Raw genomic sequence first — 20,760 nt, forward strand, 5'->3', positions numbered from 1 at the left:
AATTCACAATCCATAGCACCGAGAAGACAGAAGATGTTTGGATCCCAAAAGCCAAGAGCGATTCAGGCCAAAGGCCAGCAGGTCAATTCGCAACTCTTCTGTAGCACTGAGAAAACCAGCCGCGGGGCAAAACCTTGCAGGGCCCAGTGAGATCAGGAAAGAGCTGTTGATAGTTATATAGATATATAAAGTGAAGAACAGCTAAGCAATGACAATCTGTTTGGAGCGTTTGAGTTTTCATACAAACAAAGAACAAAAAATAAAATAAATGATGACCTATTTTCTCTACAAGATTCACTCTAAAGAGCTTGGTACGTGATCTGGAGCCCCATTCATCAAGATTAGTCCCCATAATTGTGCAGGCCAGGTCTGTTTTAAAACAATTATTTATCTAACTCAGAAATGTTGTGGAATGTTTCTAGACCACTGGGTTTCGACGGTTTTGTGTTTATCGTGACCAGGGCGAGTGCATTCATCTCTGCCAGTGGCTAGCAGGATTTGGGTTCAGCCAACTTTCATTGCCATGTTCAAGATATTTCAGCAGCACATTGAGATGTGCTTCAAGTTAAATGGGGGTTTGATTGGCCCTTTTATTAATAGAGGCGTTTTACTGAAATGTGATGTTAAATATATTGGGGGAAAAGGAAAAAAATAACCATTAAAAGTTCAAAATATTCTCCATTTTTGTAACTAGTGTACTCGAAATCTGGCATCTGGCATGGTCGCCATTGTGATGACTTAAGGTAAGAGACATACAAAGAAGCTGGCCATTGTAAAAAGAGGACATTTGGCACATGCTGGGTTCAAAATGGCAAGCTCGTTTGCTCATTCACTATTCATTACAAAGAGAACGGCACATGTGTGTATAAAAGAGGGAATTCAGCTGAAAATGCTTGTGTGACTGTATAACATCTAGCTTTAGCGCACGTCACTGCAGTCACGTCCCGAACGGCGAAACAAACCTGGTCTGATCTGAAACACATCGGATCGTAATCCGATTTCAAACCACATATCGATTCGGTTTGGATGAGGTTTGTCAAAATCAGATTCCATGTGGGTTTTGCTACAAACAATTAAACGGAATTGAGCTGGATTTTTTGCTGCCTATCCTTAACAAAAACCTAAATTATTTTGCCTCGAAAGGAGGAAATAAATTCACAGTCAAATCTCCTCTCTGACAGACGGAACCGATATCTGATGATATTTCAGCTAAATGTCATATGACTGGGGAGTATGAGAGATATTGAATTTGTTGCGTCATTCCTCATATTTGATTCATATTTTGTTACTAGAATAAGGCGATTCACAAGTAGACGGCGGATCTATACATACATAAGTCTCTTCAGTCATTACTAACAGAAAAAAAGACATCCAGAGTCTGTTTCTCTTCTCTCACATATCCTCAGAGGCCAGTTTTCAGTGTGCTCTCCAGCATTAATCAGTCTGGAGGGGGAAAGTGTGTGTGTGTGTGTGTGTGGAGGGGCCGATAGATGTAATTGGCTCTAAGCTGATATTCCAGCACTACCTCATCTCACCTGAGGGAAGAGATCTCTCTCTAAAGCTTTCCTAAATGAACCTTAATACACACTCACTAAAATCCTCAAATACCCCAAGAGCCACACACAGCATCAGAATTACTGTGTGAACACACACACAAACACACTACAGGAATCACACAAAAAAAAGGAACAAATTCATTTATTTCACATTAAAATAATGAATAAAGCAGGATATAAAGACATTATTTGGGAATTTGTATAATGCTATCGCACTCAAATATGTACATTCCGAACTAAGAGTAAGATTTATTTAAGTGTATTTTTAAAGGATAACATTTATCTAAAAAATTTGTTTTTGAAAGAAAACTGAATCAAATTGAATAAGAACGAAACCCCAACTGGGAGAAAAAACACTAAAAGTGTTGTTCGTCCCGTTTTCTAATCAAAATATCTAAAACTTACTTGGGAAGCAAAATACTACAACATAATACAAACATTACTATAATACTGCAATGCATTATAGCATATGTTTAAATAATGTAATGTAAATATGATTATTTATATAAAATATACAAAATTATTAGTAAAAAAATATTAATTATTTGATTTTCTTAAAAAGTGTGTTTACATATTTACTATGTGGAAGAAACAGGCATTTATAAAAAGGGGAAAAAATAGAAAGACAGAGAGACAGACAACCATACAGTATGTCAACCCCTAAACCTAACCTGAAAATCTGACAGAAATGCTGTTACGACGAGGATGTTGATTTATGAATGCGTGTACATCACATTAATCTTATATAACCATTCGTGTCACTGGCAGGTCAGCGTTAACTAACAACCCCCATCCCATGACTCACCACAGTATGGTCCCTCGTCAGAATGGTCGGCACAGTCCCTCCAGCCGTTACAGATTCGTTCTGGCGGGAGGCACACAGACGTGTCATTGCGCAGGGGAACTTCGGAGGCCTACAGACAGATACTTCACACCCCTCCTCATCCGATTGGTCCTCGCAGTCGATGTCTCCATCGCACACCCAGTCCTTGCTAATGCATTTCCCTACAGTGCGGAACAAAACAAATGCGTTTTAAAGGCCTTTTTTTTCTTTCTTTTACATATTAATTCTCTGTGCCGTTTCTATACAAAGCTAACTGCTTTTTGCACACTTTTTCTTTAACCACATTCAAGATATTGCATATAATTTCCCATAGGGCTACACATGGGTTCAGAGTGCTTTTTGGACTTTGCTGTTCGGCGTATCATTACCGATAATGAGGTACATAATCATTGTTTTTATCTTTATTTATTTTTTTTTACGTTGAAAAAGAGAAATATTTCTAAAAAGTTTAAGGGGGGAAAAGCAATGTTAAAAAAACCTACTGTTAGCAAAAGTATTTGAGAAACAGACGTTTTTGAAGTTTAAAGGGAAAAAAACCCTAAATGAAAATTCTGTTATTTGGTGTCAGTTGGTGGTCGCCATTGACTTCCATAGTATTTTTATTATTTCTTCCTACTATGGAACTCAATGGCAACCAGCAACTGTTTGATTACCAAAATATCTTATTTTATTACACATTAAAATATGTGTATGTGTAAACTTCTTTTATGTTCAACACAAGATAGCAACTCATACAGGTTTGGAACAACATGAGGGTGAGTAAATGATGACAGAATTTTCATTTCAAGTTATGAAATTGAATGGTATCCAGACATTTTTCTCACTAGACTGCTACAGTTTCAATGCGAGACATGACTTTCTCTGTACATTTTCATACAGAATTATCATTTGTTTGTACTGGTGTACTGAGTAAAGGTGTTTCGATACATTTTTTTGAGCATGTGAGACAAGTCATTAGCGGTTCCCTCATTATCTCTCCAGACAAGTTCTTTAAGAAGGTGAAACAGGGCGATGAGTACATAAATTACTTTTCTGTATCTTCCAAGACCAAATAGTGTCTTCATGTTCATTAGACCTTCACTGAGACTTTGCTTAATCAGATTTTAATTCACTTTACTTTGGGTTTTCCAGAAACTTTGTTGAGCTAGGTCTACCTGAATTCAGGCTAGATGCTATTAAAAAGGCTCATATCAAAATCTCTTCCATGTTTATGTAAGGTCCAAGGCACTAAATCATTTTGACGGTCGTTCTATAGTTTCTAGCTGTTCAGTTTGTAGCTCTACAACCTGCAAGTGAATTAGCATTTTCGCTAACAGCTCCCCTCAGGGATTCTAATGGCTTTGCAAACGCGGCTTTAGATTTAAGAATAAAATTAGGTTCGTGACATTAACGTTTTGTTCCACACCATAAATTACACACTGTGACACCTTAAATGTGAAACTGGTACGTGCTTTAAATTGCTAATGTAAACATGCTAACAAGTTGCTACAGGTTACTGAGCGAAAGCAAGCAACACGAAATAAGAGGGTGTTCACACAGGATATTTTCTGAGGGGCCTATAGTCTATAGCTTTTTTAGCTAATCTTCTAGCTAAGTCAATTTGGTGTTTAGCTAGACAGCTAGCTGGTCATCCAGGAAAATAAGAGCACAAAACCTCTCTAAAACCAGCTAACAGACAAGCCTTGAGAGACCATCTAAAACCAGAAAACAAGTTTAGGCTGGACGGATGTTTTCAGCAGGTTTCTTGGGTAAAATAATAATAATAAAAAAAATTGTTTAAAATTATTATTATTATTTTTTATTTATTAATTTTGTTAATTAAACATGCCTGAGAGGCCATATATGACCAGGTAACCAGTTAAGGCTGATTTAAGATGTTTTCAGCTTTTTTACTGAGTGAAATAATGCAATGTCTCTTTTTTAGCTTCATTTGGAAATTCTTTTAAAGCAAATATACACATACATTACATTAATTTCCATTTATTTGGTTCATTATTTAGGCCTGAGAGACCAGCTATGAACAAGAAACCAGTTTAGGCTGGTTTAAGATGTTTTCAGTTGATTTCTTGGGTACAATAATATAATTTTTATTTTTTCAGCAGGGATGTACGGTATTTTTTTTTTTAATCTATCGGATATCCCTTTAAATGTGATTAATAGCTATTAATTTAGTTATTTAAATAGACATGTCTGACCATCTAAGACTAGGTAACCTGTCAAGGCAGGTTTAAGATGTTTTCAGACGGACACAATGCAATGTCTTTTAATTATCTTAATTGGGGCAAATATTCAGTTTAGCTGCCATTAATTTGTTTAATTAAACTTAATATTATGTAATATTGACATGACTGACATCCCTAGTACTGTACATTACGTCACAGATTGAAATAGGTCTTTTTTTTCCTCAAAAGTTCCTATCATTAAACAGCCTCCAGCCTTTTTAAAGTGGCAAATGCTCCACTTTCCAACCCTTAACTTTTGAAGTTCAGCATCACAGATCAATTCACACACAGACACACACACACACACACACACACACTTACCCACAAACACAAATCAAATTCTACCTGAGTCCGATTCACAAGGGTAATAAAATATTCCTGGTCTGCCTCAATCAGAACAAAACGATGCATCTTAAACATGATTAATTCAGTCTAGAGGGAAGCAAAGCAATAATCAATGGCCATCTGGAAGCATCTTTTCACATCACAGTCCCATTTTCAGCCGAATAATGGTAATGCAATATAACTTGAATGAGTGCTGATTCATCATGCCACTCCAGGCCACAATCAATCGATAAATGATCATATATACTGTATGACCCTCTTTACCCAGAGATGACATTATAGAGAATTTTCCAAAGTGTGAAACTTGATTATGTAATGTAATTATGCGATTATGTAATAGATGTGGCTTTCTACCTGAGACCTTGCAGGTGAACTTTGCCTTGGGGTCGCACATTCTCTTGGCTCCCTCACAGGCGAATTCATCGCTACCGTCCTCGCAATCTTTGTCTCCGTCGCAGCGCCATATTTCAGGAATGCAGTTTCCATCGCCACGGCAGTGGAACTCTTTCTCGCTGCAGTCGTTAATGTTGGAGAGCGCTGATGGAGGGAAAGAGTCTTAGAAGTTAAAGTTTTGTGGTTGCCAATGTTGACATTTTGAAGGTGGTAGACGTCAGTTTTAGGTCAATGCTTCTGTGTGTTTGTGTTTTGTGTGATCATGAGCACCTGTCCTAGAGCAGGTGGTGTTCTCGTCGCTGAGGTCACCGCAGTCATTGTCCCCGTCACACATCCAGTGCTCAGGGATGCACTTCCCGCTAGTGCACTGAAACTGAGCCACCGAACAGGCGCGAACGCAGCCCACCTCATCACTGCTGTCCCCACAGTCATCCTCTAGAGACAGAGAGAGAGAGGGGGGATGGATGGATAAATGAAGGAAATAAAGAAAGAATAATAGATTGAAAAGGAGAAAGGCATTAAGAAAAGAAGAATGGAAGGACGGATGGATAAAAGGAATCAATAAAGGAAGGAAAGAAGTAAGTTTACATAGAAGAAAGGAAAAGAGGAAAAATGGAAAGAACAATAGAAGGAAAGAATGTAAGAAGGATAGACGAAAGGAAATATATCAATGAAGGAAGAAGAGTATGAAGATAAATGAAAGGAACAATGAAAGAAAGAAAGAGAAAAAGAAAGAAAGATGGATGGAGGGAATATTAAATTAAAAGAAGAAGGGGTGGAAGAAAGCGAGGAAAGAAGGAAATAAGGAAGGATATATTGAAGAAAGTGTGTGAAAATAAGCAGGAAAAACACAACATGGGATCAACATTGGATTATTTTATTTTCTTTTACCAGTAAATAAAGTTCAAGATTTATTTTAACTTTTTTTTCAGAAGAAGGGTAACATAAAACGTGTAACAAAAAAAAAAAAAAATAATAATAATAATAATTGTTTCATCTAATTATTATCACCTTATTATTATCTAAGTATTATTATCCTGATAAAAGAATACATTAAAAACAAAAAATAAAATAATAAAATAAAAATCTATTCAGATTTTCGTTCACTTTAGCTCACCGGAATCACAGTGCCATTTCACACTGATGCATTTCCCATTAGTACAGCCAAACTGGGTCAGCGGCTCACAAGTTGGGAAATCTAAGGAGGACACAAAAACAACAACAATCTCAATGCAGTAACGTTACTTGGCAAAGGACACCCGCTTCCAACTTCACAAGTCAACGTTGGGCCCATGCCGGAAGAAAATGTGAACAGAATAATAAAAGCTTAGATTACGCCTTTGACTAACAACTTTTCACCGCCAAGAACAACAAACGAGGAGTTTGTTTCTGCTAAAATTTTCAGTCTGTTTCTATCTCTCAAGAGACAGAAGTGCTAACCTGCCTCACGCGTCTTTCCAAATAAACTGACGGTGGCGTCTTTGTGGCGTCGCACCACCTTTCAAAATTAAGCATGCATAAGAAAAAAAGACGGTCCCTGGTTACTGACAGGAAGTATGCGGCAAACTGACACTGAGTCGCGATATGGAGCGAGCGAGCAATCGTGCGACGCCACATGCTGCGACTTCACGGCGAACAGGGCACGCTCTACATTTCTCAGACGGAGCACGGTCGGCTTTCCTGTGCCAGATTGATTTTGATTTAAGGAAGCCAAGCATAAACTTTAATTACTCTATACGCGGCCCGTGTGTGCGTGAGAACCGAAGCATCCCTGGAACGTTACCCGAGGAAATTTAAACTGTAATAAGATGCGACGACTAACAGAGGAGAAAGCTTAAAACGCACACTTCATCCCTCAGAGGAGGAGAGGTGGAGATCTGCTGGTATTTCTCATCTCTCATTTACACGAGCTGAACGGTGCTGTCGCAGATGACACGAGCTGTCACAATGGGTTTACCGCAGGCCGTGGAGTGCTGAGATATTCAAAGCATGGTAATAAGCAGCATAACATCATCCAAAGGTATTCATTGTTAGTTTGTAGTTTTTTTTCAATATATAAGGATTAGTTCCTTGACTTATCTTTGTGTTTATGATGAGATCCAAGAATGCCACTCATATGCTTAACTTTTTGGCTATTGAGCACAGCAAATACAGAGTTCCAGCCTTTTTTTTTGTTAAGTATTGGTAAATAATGCATCCAAATGTATGCTATTAAGGCTTTGATGGTTTCATGAAGAATCTTCAATATCCATAGACAAATTCCATTTGACAAAATTTTCTTTAAAGTTTGAAAGGGCCTTTAGGTTATTAAAATGTTTTTACACCACCAACAATGAAAAGTTCAAGAAATGTTCACTGGAAGGTTAGTTGGAGAACCAAAATGGTTCTTCTACCAAATTATTGATTATGTTTATTGATTATACATTATTGATTATGTTTATTGTTCACAATAATGGTTCCTTGAAGAATGTTTAACATCAATATTTTCATAACTGGTTCTTCACATTTATTAAAATGTTCTTCACACCAAGAAATATGTTTCTTATAAAAACTGCACTTTTAAAAATAAAAGTTTATTGGCATTGATGGTTCCATGAAGAACTTTTAACATCCATGGAATCTTTCCATTCCACAAAGGTTATTTTTAGTGGAGAAAGGTTCTCTAAAATAATACTGTATGTGACAGATCATACAGAAAACAATCATTCATTTACTTTTAGAATATTCAATTTACATGAAATCGTCAAATTGCTACTGAATAGCCATCGCATACAACAAACAAAAATGTGACCCTGGACCACAAAACTAAAGTTGCTGTTTTTTGTTTTTTTTTAGCAAAGCCAAAAAAAACAAAAACAAGTTAGGATATTAAGTAAAGCTCATGTTCCATGAAGATATTTTGTAAATTTCCTTCCATAAATATATCATAAATATTAATTTTTGATTAGTAATATGAATTGCTAAGAATTCTTTTGGACAAATTTAAAGGCAACTTTCTCAGTATTTAGATTTTTTTGCACCCTCAGATTCCAGATATTCAAATAGATGTATCTCGGCTAAATGTTGTCTGATCCTGCTAAACCATATATCAATGGAAAGCTTATTTATTCAGCTATATGTTGCATGTACTACAACAAATGATTGGCTGCCACACAACAAAGAAAGCCTATAACTCTGCTCACCCATTGGATAATTTTTACTTCAGAATGCAGAAAACCATCCAATAGGGTCACAGTTCAGATGTGATCATGACAGCAGCAGGTGGCCTTCACTGCACAAATCAAAGCAGTTTGGTGGGAACAGAGTGTGTGACCTCCACATGCACAAAAACATCAAAAGATATCAAAGAGCCAACAACTGAGGAAATATGAAAACAAAACAGGCCTTTTTCTTTGTTTGTGTGAGGATTCTACAGAAAACACTTTCAGATCTGTTCCATCGTTTTGTCTGGGCTCTCAATAGCTTGTCTATTCTCGTTAAAAGCCTCAGGCCATCAGATTAAACTGAAGTCAAAACAGCACGTCTGACCTTGTTCTTCCCTTTTGAGAAAATACAAAGTGTGGTCATTCACAAACAGAAGACGTATTTCTCTGTAAATCATTTGGAAAGTGAATTATGCATTCAGTTCAACAATTATTACATAAACATAAAAGGCAGGATCTTGTTCTGATAAAACCCTTAAGAAATGAAACACAAGTAGTGAAGAAATAAAGGGTGGTTTTGAATCATGTTTCAATGCAATTAGCCAATAAGGACAAGCTCAAAGTATATAATAAGATAAAATACTGTACTATGGATTGATTTAAAAAGCCTTTAATTGAAGTACATGGAGGCTTGATGGTGAAAGAGACCAGAAAAATTGTGATAGCAAAGATAATATATGTAAATACAGAGAGGGGAACTTCAAAGCCTCTGCGTGAGGAAGACTCACCACATGATGAAGACTCATCCGACTGATCCCCGCAGTCATCATCACGGTCACAGCGCCAGTCCTCCTGGATACAGCGTCCATTCTCACAGGGAAACTGGCCTGGCTGGCAGGTTTGGGCTGTGATAAGCAAAAAAACACGGATATTAAATGGATGTGTTCAATCTCACTCCTGTATCTTGTATAAAACCCATATTAGAAGATAAGAGTGCTGAAAAGAACAATTCCCTTAAACACACACACACATACATACACATATATATATATAAGCATGGTAATCTTGTAGTCTTTATTTACCTGTAATACAAAACTTTTCATTATAAATTACATTATCACCATAACTACGAATAAAAACCTATAGATATGATTATTTTTTTTCTAAACCATTAAAAATAGAGCCTAAAAGTCTAGTAAAAAAAGCTTAAATTCCTTGTTCAAATTTAGCAACTTTTAATGATAATGATTACGATCCCTAAAAAAATCACTTGAATTTTAAAAGATAACAATGAACTATTATTTTAGAAAATAATTTAAATGTCTCAGAGCACTAATAAAATGTTAATATATATATATATATATATATATATATATATATATATATATATATATATATATATATATATATATATATATGTATGTATGTATGTGTGTGTGTGTACGTATGTATCATACACTAAATTACTAACTGTATATCAGAGTGAAACCCTAAAATACAAAACTCTGAAATATAAATCCAAGATTTTATATGAAATCTAATACTTTTGGACCCCAGGGCAAGTTTTTTTTTTTTTTTTTCATGCCTGAAAAATCATCTGGATTTGTTTCCACCTTTTCCAGGTCTGTATCCAGTCTCAGCCGTGATATTGAGTAATCGCTTTCAGAGATAAACCCCTAAGCCCATGACATCCAATATTACAGTTTGTGTCTTTCCTGCAGGACTTATGAATGGGTGCAGTGTTCAAAATGTGTTTTGTATCAACATCTGGCACCTATGAACAGAAATGAACCATGTTATGAAGACACGGATATGGTAAATATACCCAACGGGTAAAACGTCTCAGCAGGATTCAGAAGTTTTCTCTCAGTGTGTTAAACTGCAAGAAAACTTTCAAACTCTACACAGCAGAAGCAAACACATGGAGAATTAAAAGGACTGATGAGTATTTGGTTGAATTGTAATAGTTATTGATCACAGCATTATAAAATGCATCACAAAAGAACAAAAATTGATCTGTGAAGTGTTTTGAAGGCCAAAGATAACTGTTTTCACTCATGGCTGTACGAGGCCGACAAACTGCCCTGCAGGGACAACGAGAGAACTTGAATCAAGGATGTTCAGATAAAGTATGTGACCCTCGAGGCATGAATCACTGGACAAACCTCGGTCACAATTTAACAAAGGACACTATAAACAAGTTAGAAGATACGGTCGAAGAAGGAAATGGTGTAGGGGAAAACAAGACAGTAATAGTGGGAGAAAGGTCAAGTCGAGTCTACTCAGAATTAAGACGCTAAAAACGCTACTTTTGTGCTTAATCTAAGAAAACATATAATGCAGGTGCAGAATGACATGAGAGTGAGGAATTGCCTTTTTCATATTTGGGTAAACCAGGAATAGAAGACTACCTGCATTTCTAGAGTCTTTCGATGTTGCTGCAGAAGGATTGCAGGTGTTTGAGCAAACTTTGAAGGTCAGGTTGTGCTGTTTTATGAAGCTTTGAACGAAAGCGAGCAAACTGGAACATACAGCTCGAACAGGTGCAGATTTGAATTCTGACAGAGTAACAGACCACAAGTTTGGTTGTTTACAGGTTTTATGCATATCAGTGCAGAAATTGTAACAGGTTAAAATATGAATCGAGCACAGTGTGGTGATATAAATAATTGATGTGTCAGTTGGCGACAATAGCTAGTTCGTCATAGTTTAGCTATGCCTGAAGTTTTCTTTGGGTCTCATTTCTACCAATTTTGTTATTGAGATTTCAGATTTTGGTACTGTAGGTGTATTCTGAACCCTGCTAATGAGAACGTTTCCATCTGAGTGTCATCTTGGGACTCTTGCCAAAAAGTCAATGGCATTGATCTTAACAATCTATTCATCTTCAGAGGGTGTGAAACCTTTTTATTTTATTTATTATTATTTCTCGTTTTAAGCATGTACGTCTCGTTATTCAGAGCTACTTAATTACACAAGGAGTTAGGCTTTTTTTTCCCCGTTACACTTTCCAGACGATTAATTAGTTCCCTCAAGATCCCAGGTTTGAAAGCGACCTTGTGATGAAGGCGTCTCTGAAGACCGAATTGAGTTCAAATCGTAAATAGTCAAGAAAAGTCAGCATTTTATTATTAGTATTATTATTATTATTAAAATTTAGAAAATTATTGTGAGGTCTCTCATGACAAAAACCTAATTGGTTGGATTTTAATTAGCAGTTATTATGGAAAAAAAAAAAAAAATGATATGTATGTACAGAGGAATCAATCCAACCACAAAATTTTGAATTTCCTTTGATAGATAAGATGACTGTAAATTACAAGCTGGCACAAACTCTCCTTCCCCCTTTCCTACTCTCCCAAACTCTTGTCATTGATTTTCTCTGAATTCTTCTTTTAGAGATTAGATTAGAAAATTGTATTACCCACAAAGGGGAACTTTGTCTGTAGGCTATCTAAATTAAATCGACCGCTGCCTGTTGGCGAAATGTGTGAAATTTGTCTCCAGCCCTTTTATCAAGTGCCACGATACAGCTCCGACAACACGTTGTGACATAAACACAGCATCTTTACTGGGATATTGATGTTTCGGATTACGCATTTATCCCGATCTCAGGAAAACCCCCAAAGAAGGAGACAGCTTGGACAAACGTTTCTAGAGATTTAGACCACGGGATACGGTTCAATCTAAAAGTAAATTAGATGCCGGATCCTACCAGGAGGTGTAAACTTGACCGACTCGGTCATTCGCACAACGACGACGACCCAAAGCGAGATGTGGAAATGTTCATGAAGGACTCGAGCTCACTGGGCCGAAACAGATGTGTGTCAGGTGTAAATCCCACCAAGTGCATGATGAATAACGTGGGCAAACCTAGTTTTATTTCTGCGCAGTCGCTCTGACCGAAGGGAACGTGTGACATGTGTCTGTACCGAGGGGAAATTATATGTGTTGGGGGGGTCATGTAAGACTACTTCTCCTTTGAAAGCAATGTATTCTCCGTTGGCGCTAGCTTTGAGCACAAGTAGCCTACAGCGAGCAACGTGTCTCCCAGCAGTGGGGCCTCTTGGCGAGGTTGTTCTGGATGGCTGGGCACATATACAGGGCCATCCATGTAGGACAGGGCTCCAGAGTGAAGCTCACCAGAGCAGGTGCGGTTGGACTCATCCTCGTTGCTGCCGCAGTCGTCGGTGCCGTCACACAGCCATCTCTTCGGGATACAGCGGTTGCTCAGGCATTTAAATTGGTCCGCTGGGCAGATGCGATTGGCTGAGAAGAAACAAACGGCCTGTCAATTGGTAACACAAATTTATCTGAAAGCATCTGGGTGTCCAAATGTTTTGCAATGTGTCATACTAACATACAGCGGCATACTCTATACCACAATGCAAATGTGCTCAACTTGATATAATGTAATATAGCTAGTGGTGTCAAACGATTATTCGCGATTAACTGCACACAAAATAAAAGATTTGTTTGCATAATATATGTGTGTGTTCTGTGTAAATTTATAATGTATATATAAACAGACACACATGCATGCATATATTTTGAAAATATTTACATGATTTACATCTCTATATTTATATTCATATAATTTATATTATGAACAAACATATTTAATATATAAACCCATTTTTTATTAAATATATACATGCATGGGTGTATTTATATATACATAATAAATATACACAGTACAGATACATATGTTTTGAAAACAAAAACTTTATGTTTGACAGCACTAAATATAATATATATATATATATATATATATATATATATATATATATATATATATATTTTATTGAATCAATAAATATAAACGTAAATTATTATTTTACACATTAAAATGCACTGTTGTAATCAATATTTAAAAAAAATATTAATGCCATCACTGTATTTTTATTTTAATTTTTATTACAGAGCACATAAAACCTATAATTTACATCAATAAAAACCTTAAATAAAATATTGTATTGTATATACTTCTTGTATTATATACAATAATATTAGTATTGGTATTTTTTTGTATTTTCTATTATGGACAAAGTCTTAGTTTCTGTAGGTTTGTAGTTGGACTACAAAAGTGAGAGAAGACCTACAGCAGAGGTGTAGATCTTCATCGCTGCCATCTGAGCAGTCATAATCCCCATCACACTTCCACGAGAGCTGAATGCAATGCTGGTTCTGGCACTGAAACTCCGCTGGGCCGCAGCTCTTTGTCTCAGTGACCTCTGATGGGGCTGAAAAGGTCAGGAACAAGATGTTAGAGAAAGCACATACACGCACACAAAGCCTCTTCTCTCTGTCTCTGTCTATAGACACCAGGGTTATTGCTAACTAAAACCAAAATCATTTAAATGAATAAAGTGTGATTAAAAACTACAAATACATATTTTATTCAAATCCGACAAAACACACATGAACCAAATGACTAAAACTTTAAATAGAATTGAAAACTGAAAACAGAAAAATGTAATCATTCAAAATATTAACAAAACTGTAATAGATATTATACTAAAATAGCACTGGCACACATATCTGTTAAATGCAAACTGCGTACGCTATTCTGTGTCAACCGTGACACAAAGATACATTTTCTATGTATATTTATGCTTTGATTTGAATGAAAACGGCGCATCTGTGTGGCGCGGCTGACACAGAGGAGCATACGCTGCCTGCATCCAGTGGATATTCTCCAAATTGGCACTATGGTGGCGCGGGGAGAAACCGAGGAGACATATTGTTGACTTGAGTTGTTATTTTTGTTTTATTTGTGTACAAAAAGTATTCTTGTAACTTCATAACGTTACGGTTGAAGCACTGTTGGCAGATGGACTATTCTGATGACGTTTTTTTTATACTTTTCTGGACCTCGACAGTGTAATTTACTTGGCAGTCTATGGGACAGTCACTTCAGCTTTACATCCAAAATATCTTAAACTGTGTTCCAAAGATGAACAAAGCTTTTACAGGTTTGGAACGACATGGGGGTTTAATTAAGTGATTGGTACACACAAACACACTTCTACTGTGTACTTATAATGACACATAAAATAAAAAGTTAGCAAAACAGGAAGCCATGGAGTCATTTATGCCGTAAATTGAATCCACATGAGTTTACAATGGATTTAAGGCCAAACCACACGCAAACACAAACACAGTTTCAGCCAAACCGCAGGTTGAGCAGAGACATTTACATCCCCCACTGGAAATGGAAATCAATGGATATTTTCAGCTTAACATAAACATATCTGATCTGTTGTCATATTTTCCACAAACCGCCACCATTATTGACTAGCCTGCGGGTGCCAGGACAAAATCTGCATATTCTGCTCTACCACATACCACTTGTAAATCCCAGAATAACAATCAATTACATCAGCTCTAACCACACATGATGCAACAAGTTTTCAGTGGCCAGTAATATTTATGTCGCTCATATTATTCAAACTATTGCTCATATATTGTATTATGCCTAGATAATGATTTATATGAGTAATAGACGCTTACATGAACAGGTGATGTTATCTTTCTCCAAATGTTGGCCGTCTGCGCAGGCACACATGTGACCTGCAGGCGTAGTAAGGCATAGAGCCGAAGTGCCACAGCCACCATGATTTGCCGAACACTTGTTATTACCTGAGGAAAAACACAAAGAAAGATAAATGTGATACTTAATGCAGTTTGGAGGCATTATACATGGTTGAAAATTTCAAATAAACCATACATTTCATAGTACGTTTATGTGCAAAATGTGATGGAGAAGCTGCATTAGTTAGTTAAAGACTATAAACAAAATGTATACATATAAACCGCATTACATTAAAGGTGCACTGTGTAATTTTTAGTGCTATCTAGCGATGAGGTTGCGAATTGCCACCAACTAATATTTTTGCGAATGTTAATGTACTTGTTCATCATTGTGTCAGTGTTTTAATCCCAAAAACAACAAAGTGACAAAACGTTGTTTGTCTGTTTAGGGCTACTGTAGAAACATGGTGGCGACTTCCATGTAAGGGGACCCATGGTGTATGTAGATAGAAATAGCTCAGTCTAAGGTCAAAAAACATAATGGTTCATTAAGAAAGGTTTTTATACACCTCTGAAAAACATAGTTATATTTATTGTATTGCATTTCTGTAAATAGATAGTTGTAAACATTACGCATTGCACCTTTAAGGCTACTTAGGTGAATAATACTTCATGTATACAGTTATATTAAAACATGTGGCTGTTTCATGTGGCTGTAAACCAATGAAAATGTAAATTACTTGGGGTGACAAAATTACATTGAAAATATAAATCTATACTAAATACAAAAATAAAATGTTTTATTCAAATAGCATATAGAGTCGAAAAATGACATGAAAAGCCGTGCTGAACAAAAATATGCAACTGAAATGTAATTTAAATTTAAATATATATATAAAATCACTCTTTTTCCTCAACTTCAACAAAAATTGTAATTGCAGTTTCTGTTGGTCAACAGACGAATTAATGCAACAAACTTGAAACCGTTTCGAAAACCACATTGGGAAATTTTCCATCCTGATGGAAAGTTACCAGTTCCTTGCATTTCTATTGAAACAACTGAATTTCACCCATGAACATTTGCTAAGCCATGGTGATTGTGGTTAGTGATGGGAGAAACAAACCTTTTTGAAGCTTTGAATCAGCTGAACCAAAATTATTTTGTAAAATGATTTTGAAGCACTAGAAAACCACACTCTAGTGATGTCTGCCTGACAAAACTATGTAAATGCAACAAAAAACTCTTACAAACCCATTGCAAATGTCTTTGTTTGTTGTTGTTTTTTTTGTTTGTTTTTTAAAGTAAAGTAATGTAAATGCAATTAAAATAATAAAATACCTTTAAATATATGTATGTCTGTATAATATGTGTTTTTTATTATATATAATATGGGGGGGGGGTTGTTTGTTTGTTTTAGTCTTATAGGTAGATTGTCTAAACATGCCAGTAAGATACTATTAACTATTTCTCATTCTTTTAATTATACAAATATCTCAATAAACATAAAACTTATCTGAGATGGGGTAAAAACCACTGGGGGGTGATCTCAATTAACTCACATAATTTGCATAACCCAACAGCAAACCATTGAAATTTTGAAAATGTTGTGAGACAGTTATGATGTAACAAAGCCTAGTTTACTGAAATCCCCTAACTTTGGCAGTTTGATTGGTGCTTCCAACCACTGTTTCGAAAACAATTATTCAATAAGGTTCGAAGCTTCACAAAGCAGTGCTTCAAAAGCGGCCATCACTACATGTGGCTGCACTTAACTCAAGTGAATCAGTGAATCATTTACTTGAACCAGTTCTTTTACAATCATTTGGACAAGTTACAGTACGTTAACAACATCAGGTCATAAGGAACAAGATCATGAGCGTTAAACTAAATGTGTTACAACGGACTTCAACTAACAGCATGTCCAAGCACTCCAAATTAACAATTTAATGCTTTTTCCAATGCAAATAGCTATCCCAGTGAAGCCCAGCATCCAGAGAGGACATGAAATGCCATGGTCAGAGCCTGTCCGATGAATATTGATCTTTGCTCCATTAAAATCAATGATGCAAGTGTCTGGCATAGACTCCTGGTGAAAAATGGCATCAATTGGACTCTAAGGGACATGTGTCCACTGAATCATCTCCAGAGATAAATGCAGATTAAACATGATCACGTTAATTGGACAAACAGTGCTTTTCACTTTTAGATGTTAAAATATTGTAATGGACCATGAGTGTAAATTACCCTATATACGAATCAATTGTACATAATTTTAGGAGGATAAGCTGATAGTCACATAGCAGGCACAAAAAGTCTATCTTTTTTTGGCTCCATAATGTATTTAGATAAAAAGACAAAACCGTTCAGACATCTATATCATTTCCTGAGGGAAACGCTAAATGTTTTATGTGAATATAAGACTGTAAATTGAAACCACTGACCATTTCATAGAACAACAGTTCTGAGCAAATGATACCCAGCTCACTCTCAATTGTCAAGTCAGGCAAAAAAAAAAAAAAAAAAAAAAATATGAGTCATAGCAAGCTAATGTAGCATAACGCGACAACAACTCTAACTCAACTCCTGAACAGAGCTAAGTGAAGCTTGTAAAACGATAAATGGAGAACATTAGACAATTTGCTTTTCTGATATGCTTGTAACATGCACTTAGAATTGTTATATCATAGCTTATACATTGAGTCACATTTTAAAAAAGAGTTAAAGAATGCATGCTAATTATCAAATAAAAAATTACATACAAATGTTGCACAAATGTTTAGTAAAGTTTAGAGTTCATAAACAAAGGCTTGTCATTTCCACTACAATCTAAATGCACTAGCAGGTTATTATATATTCAGCAGAGTTCCACTTGGCTGCATTAGCTTAGTGTGTTAATTCACTATCCAATGTTGAGTGCTTCTGTGGGCAGTGCTGTCCCCCACAGTGTTTCAGACCCCCTATGTTGCACACTGACAGGTGCTTACAGCTGCCAATAGCTTTAATCACAGGTGCCGAAATGATGCACTGAACATCTGGTCAACATCAGTAGTGTAGCGTAAACATGATTTTCAAGCTGTTCGTTAAGAACAACAGCATATGAATTACAACCATCAACCACCTTGGAAAAGTTTCCCAAGTTTAACCTTCATTATCAATTAAATCCCATTTGGATATCTTTTTGAGACCCTTTTGTGTATTTTTAAACTGGTGAGTTGCTATACCTTAGTTTGTCTTTTTGTTTAGCCGGTAATTGAAGTTTGAAAACGATTTAAGCACAGCTTGCAATGCCACTTATTCATCTTCCTACCGTACATGAAATGGCTGGGTCAATCCTGGCCTGCCATTGGCTTGCTGTCATTAAGAATTTAGTATCTCTACCAGATGTAACATATGAGTATGTGACGAGAGGGGCAGGACTGAGAGCCGTGGGAATGGAGCGAGGTCGGTTGAGTGATTGGAAATGAGCGACACCTACTACAATCACCGGTCTCAAGTCCCACAAAGGAGAGTGGAAAGATACAAAAGAGGAGCGACCGCAGTGAAGGACGAGAGAGGACCAGGCCTGGACTTTATTTTGTGTTTTGTTTGTGTGTGGCAGTCATCCGCGAGAGGCTGTTTCGCTGTTTTGTGTTTATTTTATTATTAAAGCTGTGTTTGAATGTCCGGCGGTTCCCGCCTCCCTCTTCCAGGTGATTGTGAAGTTTCAAAGTTGTTACAGAGTAACTCTACAGGAGCCGCCACAGCGATTAACCTTGAGCAGAAACTGTAGACCAAAATGAACATTCATCAACCCCCTTCAATCAACTTACTAGCTCACAGCTTCTATGACATTTACAACTAAGACCGTTTTGATCAAAGCCATTTTATCCTGTCCAGAACAAGTTATGCCACCAAATATAGTGGTCTAGTGAAAGAAAATGTGTGCAAAAGTCACCACCAGTGGTATAATTCTGTCTTTGTAAATTCCCTTGTAATTTGGCTGTACCCATTTCAGCAGGGCGATGGAGAAAAATGTCACAAAGCTGAGTATAGGCGCCAGAAAAACTGCCCAGTTCCTCAGAACAATTGCTTGTCACTGGAGACATAAGTGGAGATCTGGATCCAGAACCTCAGAATGACAAATCATACAAATTTTCTGCAAATGCCTTCAAATTAGCCTTTAAAATATGAGAGGAGTTAGGCTTATTTGATCTGGGCCCCAAAAATGCTTGGATCATGAAGTCTTAAGGTTAAAATTATCATTAAGTATCCTTCTCTGGGAATATCCTTTGCAAAGCATTTATTCAAATTCACGGACTTGCCGGTGTGAAATTAGTTTCTAGAATGTTCAGCTGTTTAAAAGGTGAATGCATATGGGCCAATATATTTCATAGCCGTATATCGTACGGTATGCCAAATGTGTGCCAACACACGATTTGGCCTTTAGGCAGAGCTATGAGATGATGATATATAAAGAATCAGACCACCCCCTCAGAACTCGAGCAATTTATAGAGTTTCTGGAAGACAGTCAATAGCTAGACATCAGAGTCCTTCTATATCATTGCTGCCCTTGGCAAGACTTCAAGATTTCATTATGGCTTAAAATCTACAGCATACATATTCATATTTACCTTTCTGGCTTTGCGGGTCATACACCTGAATCCCGAAGAGAGGTGGTCTTTCAGCCCGCATTAGGGCAACATCATTGGATGACAAATCCAGACGGAATATCGAGGCGTTCATGTAATCGGTCCAGAATATGTAATTCTTGTAATGCGCAATCCCAAATGGATGATTCAACTCTTTCCCGCTGTACACCACCTGTGAAAAGTAGATCAGGTCTGTGAGTCACAGGGAAATACTGAGATGAACAGAGAGAGGAAACTGAGGTGTCTGAGAACTAAAGAGCCAACTCACTCATTTACTAACCGTTCTGTGGCTGCTGTTGAGGTAGATTTTCTCAATGTGGTCATAATAGGCATCACACCAGTACATGACGCTGGAGGAGTGGTCCAGAGTGAGGCCGTTAGGGCCACAGCATGTTGGATGTGACGAAGATCTGACGGTGAGATCCATCCATCCAGGCCTTCTCTATCCTTCCTCTGCTGTCAATTAACTCATCCTCCTCCCAGTCCGTCCAGTACATCCATCTAAGAAACCAAGTGAGAAATTAAAATCTTTAAGATCATGACACATTGCTGAAGAGGACCCATCTTAGACCGAAATTAATTTCCATTCAGCTCTAGATGGTTTAAAATAGATAGGCGTTGTTCTGGTGGTCTCAGGGGTGGGAAACTCTAGCCTTGGAGATCTACTGTCCTACAAAGTTTAGCACAAATTCTAATTCCCTTCATTGGTCGATGCCCGACCAATGAACAACGCCAGCCATGGCGACTTCCCAAGAAAGAAATGTGTGTTTTATGCATATGTATCAGTTATTTGTATAACACTGAAAACTATTTAACTGAATATCCTTAGCTTTTACAGGATTTTAAGACACTAGAATTCATCTTGACATTCAGGTATTAATCTGGTAGCCAAAATAATGCAACATCTTTGTATATCCCACTGCAAATCACTGTACCAGAGTTGCAACATAATAAGAGTTGTTTTTATTATTTTTTATGTTTTGTAAAAATAATTAAAAACTTCTTCATTGGGTTAAATTTCCAAATTTTCTGGTCAGTAATAACCTTTTTAAAAACAACATAAAAAAAAAAAAAATGAGAGTTTTTGACATAG

At 36.7% G+C, this 20,760-nt stretch overlaps 1 protein-coding gene across 1 annotated transcript; it reads right to left on the reverse strand.

Moving 5' to 3' along the window:
* Positions 1 to 2,361: 2,361 nt before the first annotated feature.
* On the reverse strand, positions 2,362 to 20,035 carry LOC113079617 (low-density lipoprotein receptor-related protein 1B-like; the record flags this gene model as incomplete). Its single annotated transcript, XM_026251861.1, has 10 exons — positions 19,948 to 20,035; positions 19,650 to 19,839; positions 15,017 to 15,145; positions 13,606 to 13,746; positions 12,647 to 12,772; positions 9,292 to 9,408; positions 6,478 to 6,558; positions 5,631 to 5,795; positions 5,322 to 5,504; positions 2,362 to 2,561 (listed from the first exon to the last, which is right to left on the reverse strand). Coding segments are annotated over exons 1-10 (1,398 nt in total), but the record flags the coding sequence as incomplete, so codon positions are not given.
* Between the last annotated feature and the right edge of the window lie 725 nt (positions 20,036 to 20,760).

Source organism: Carassius auratus, unplaced genomic scaffold, assembly GCF_003368295.1.
Source record: "Carassius auratus strain Wakin unplaced genomic scaffold, ASM336829v1 scaf_tig00028732, whole genome shotgun sequence".
Lineage (NCBI taxonomy): Eukaryota > Metazoa > Chordata > Actinopteri > Cypriniformes > Cyprinidae > Carassius > Carassius auratus.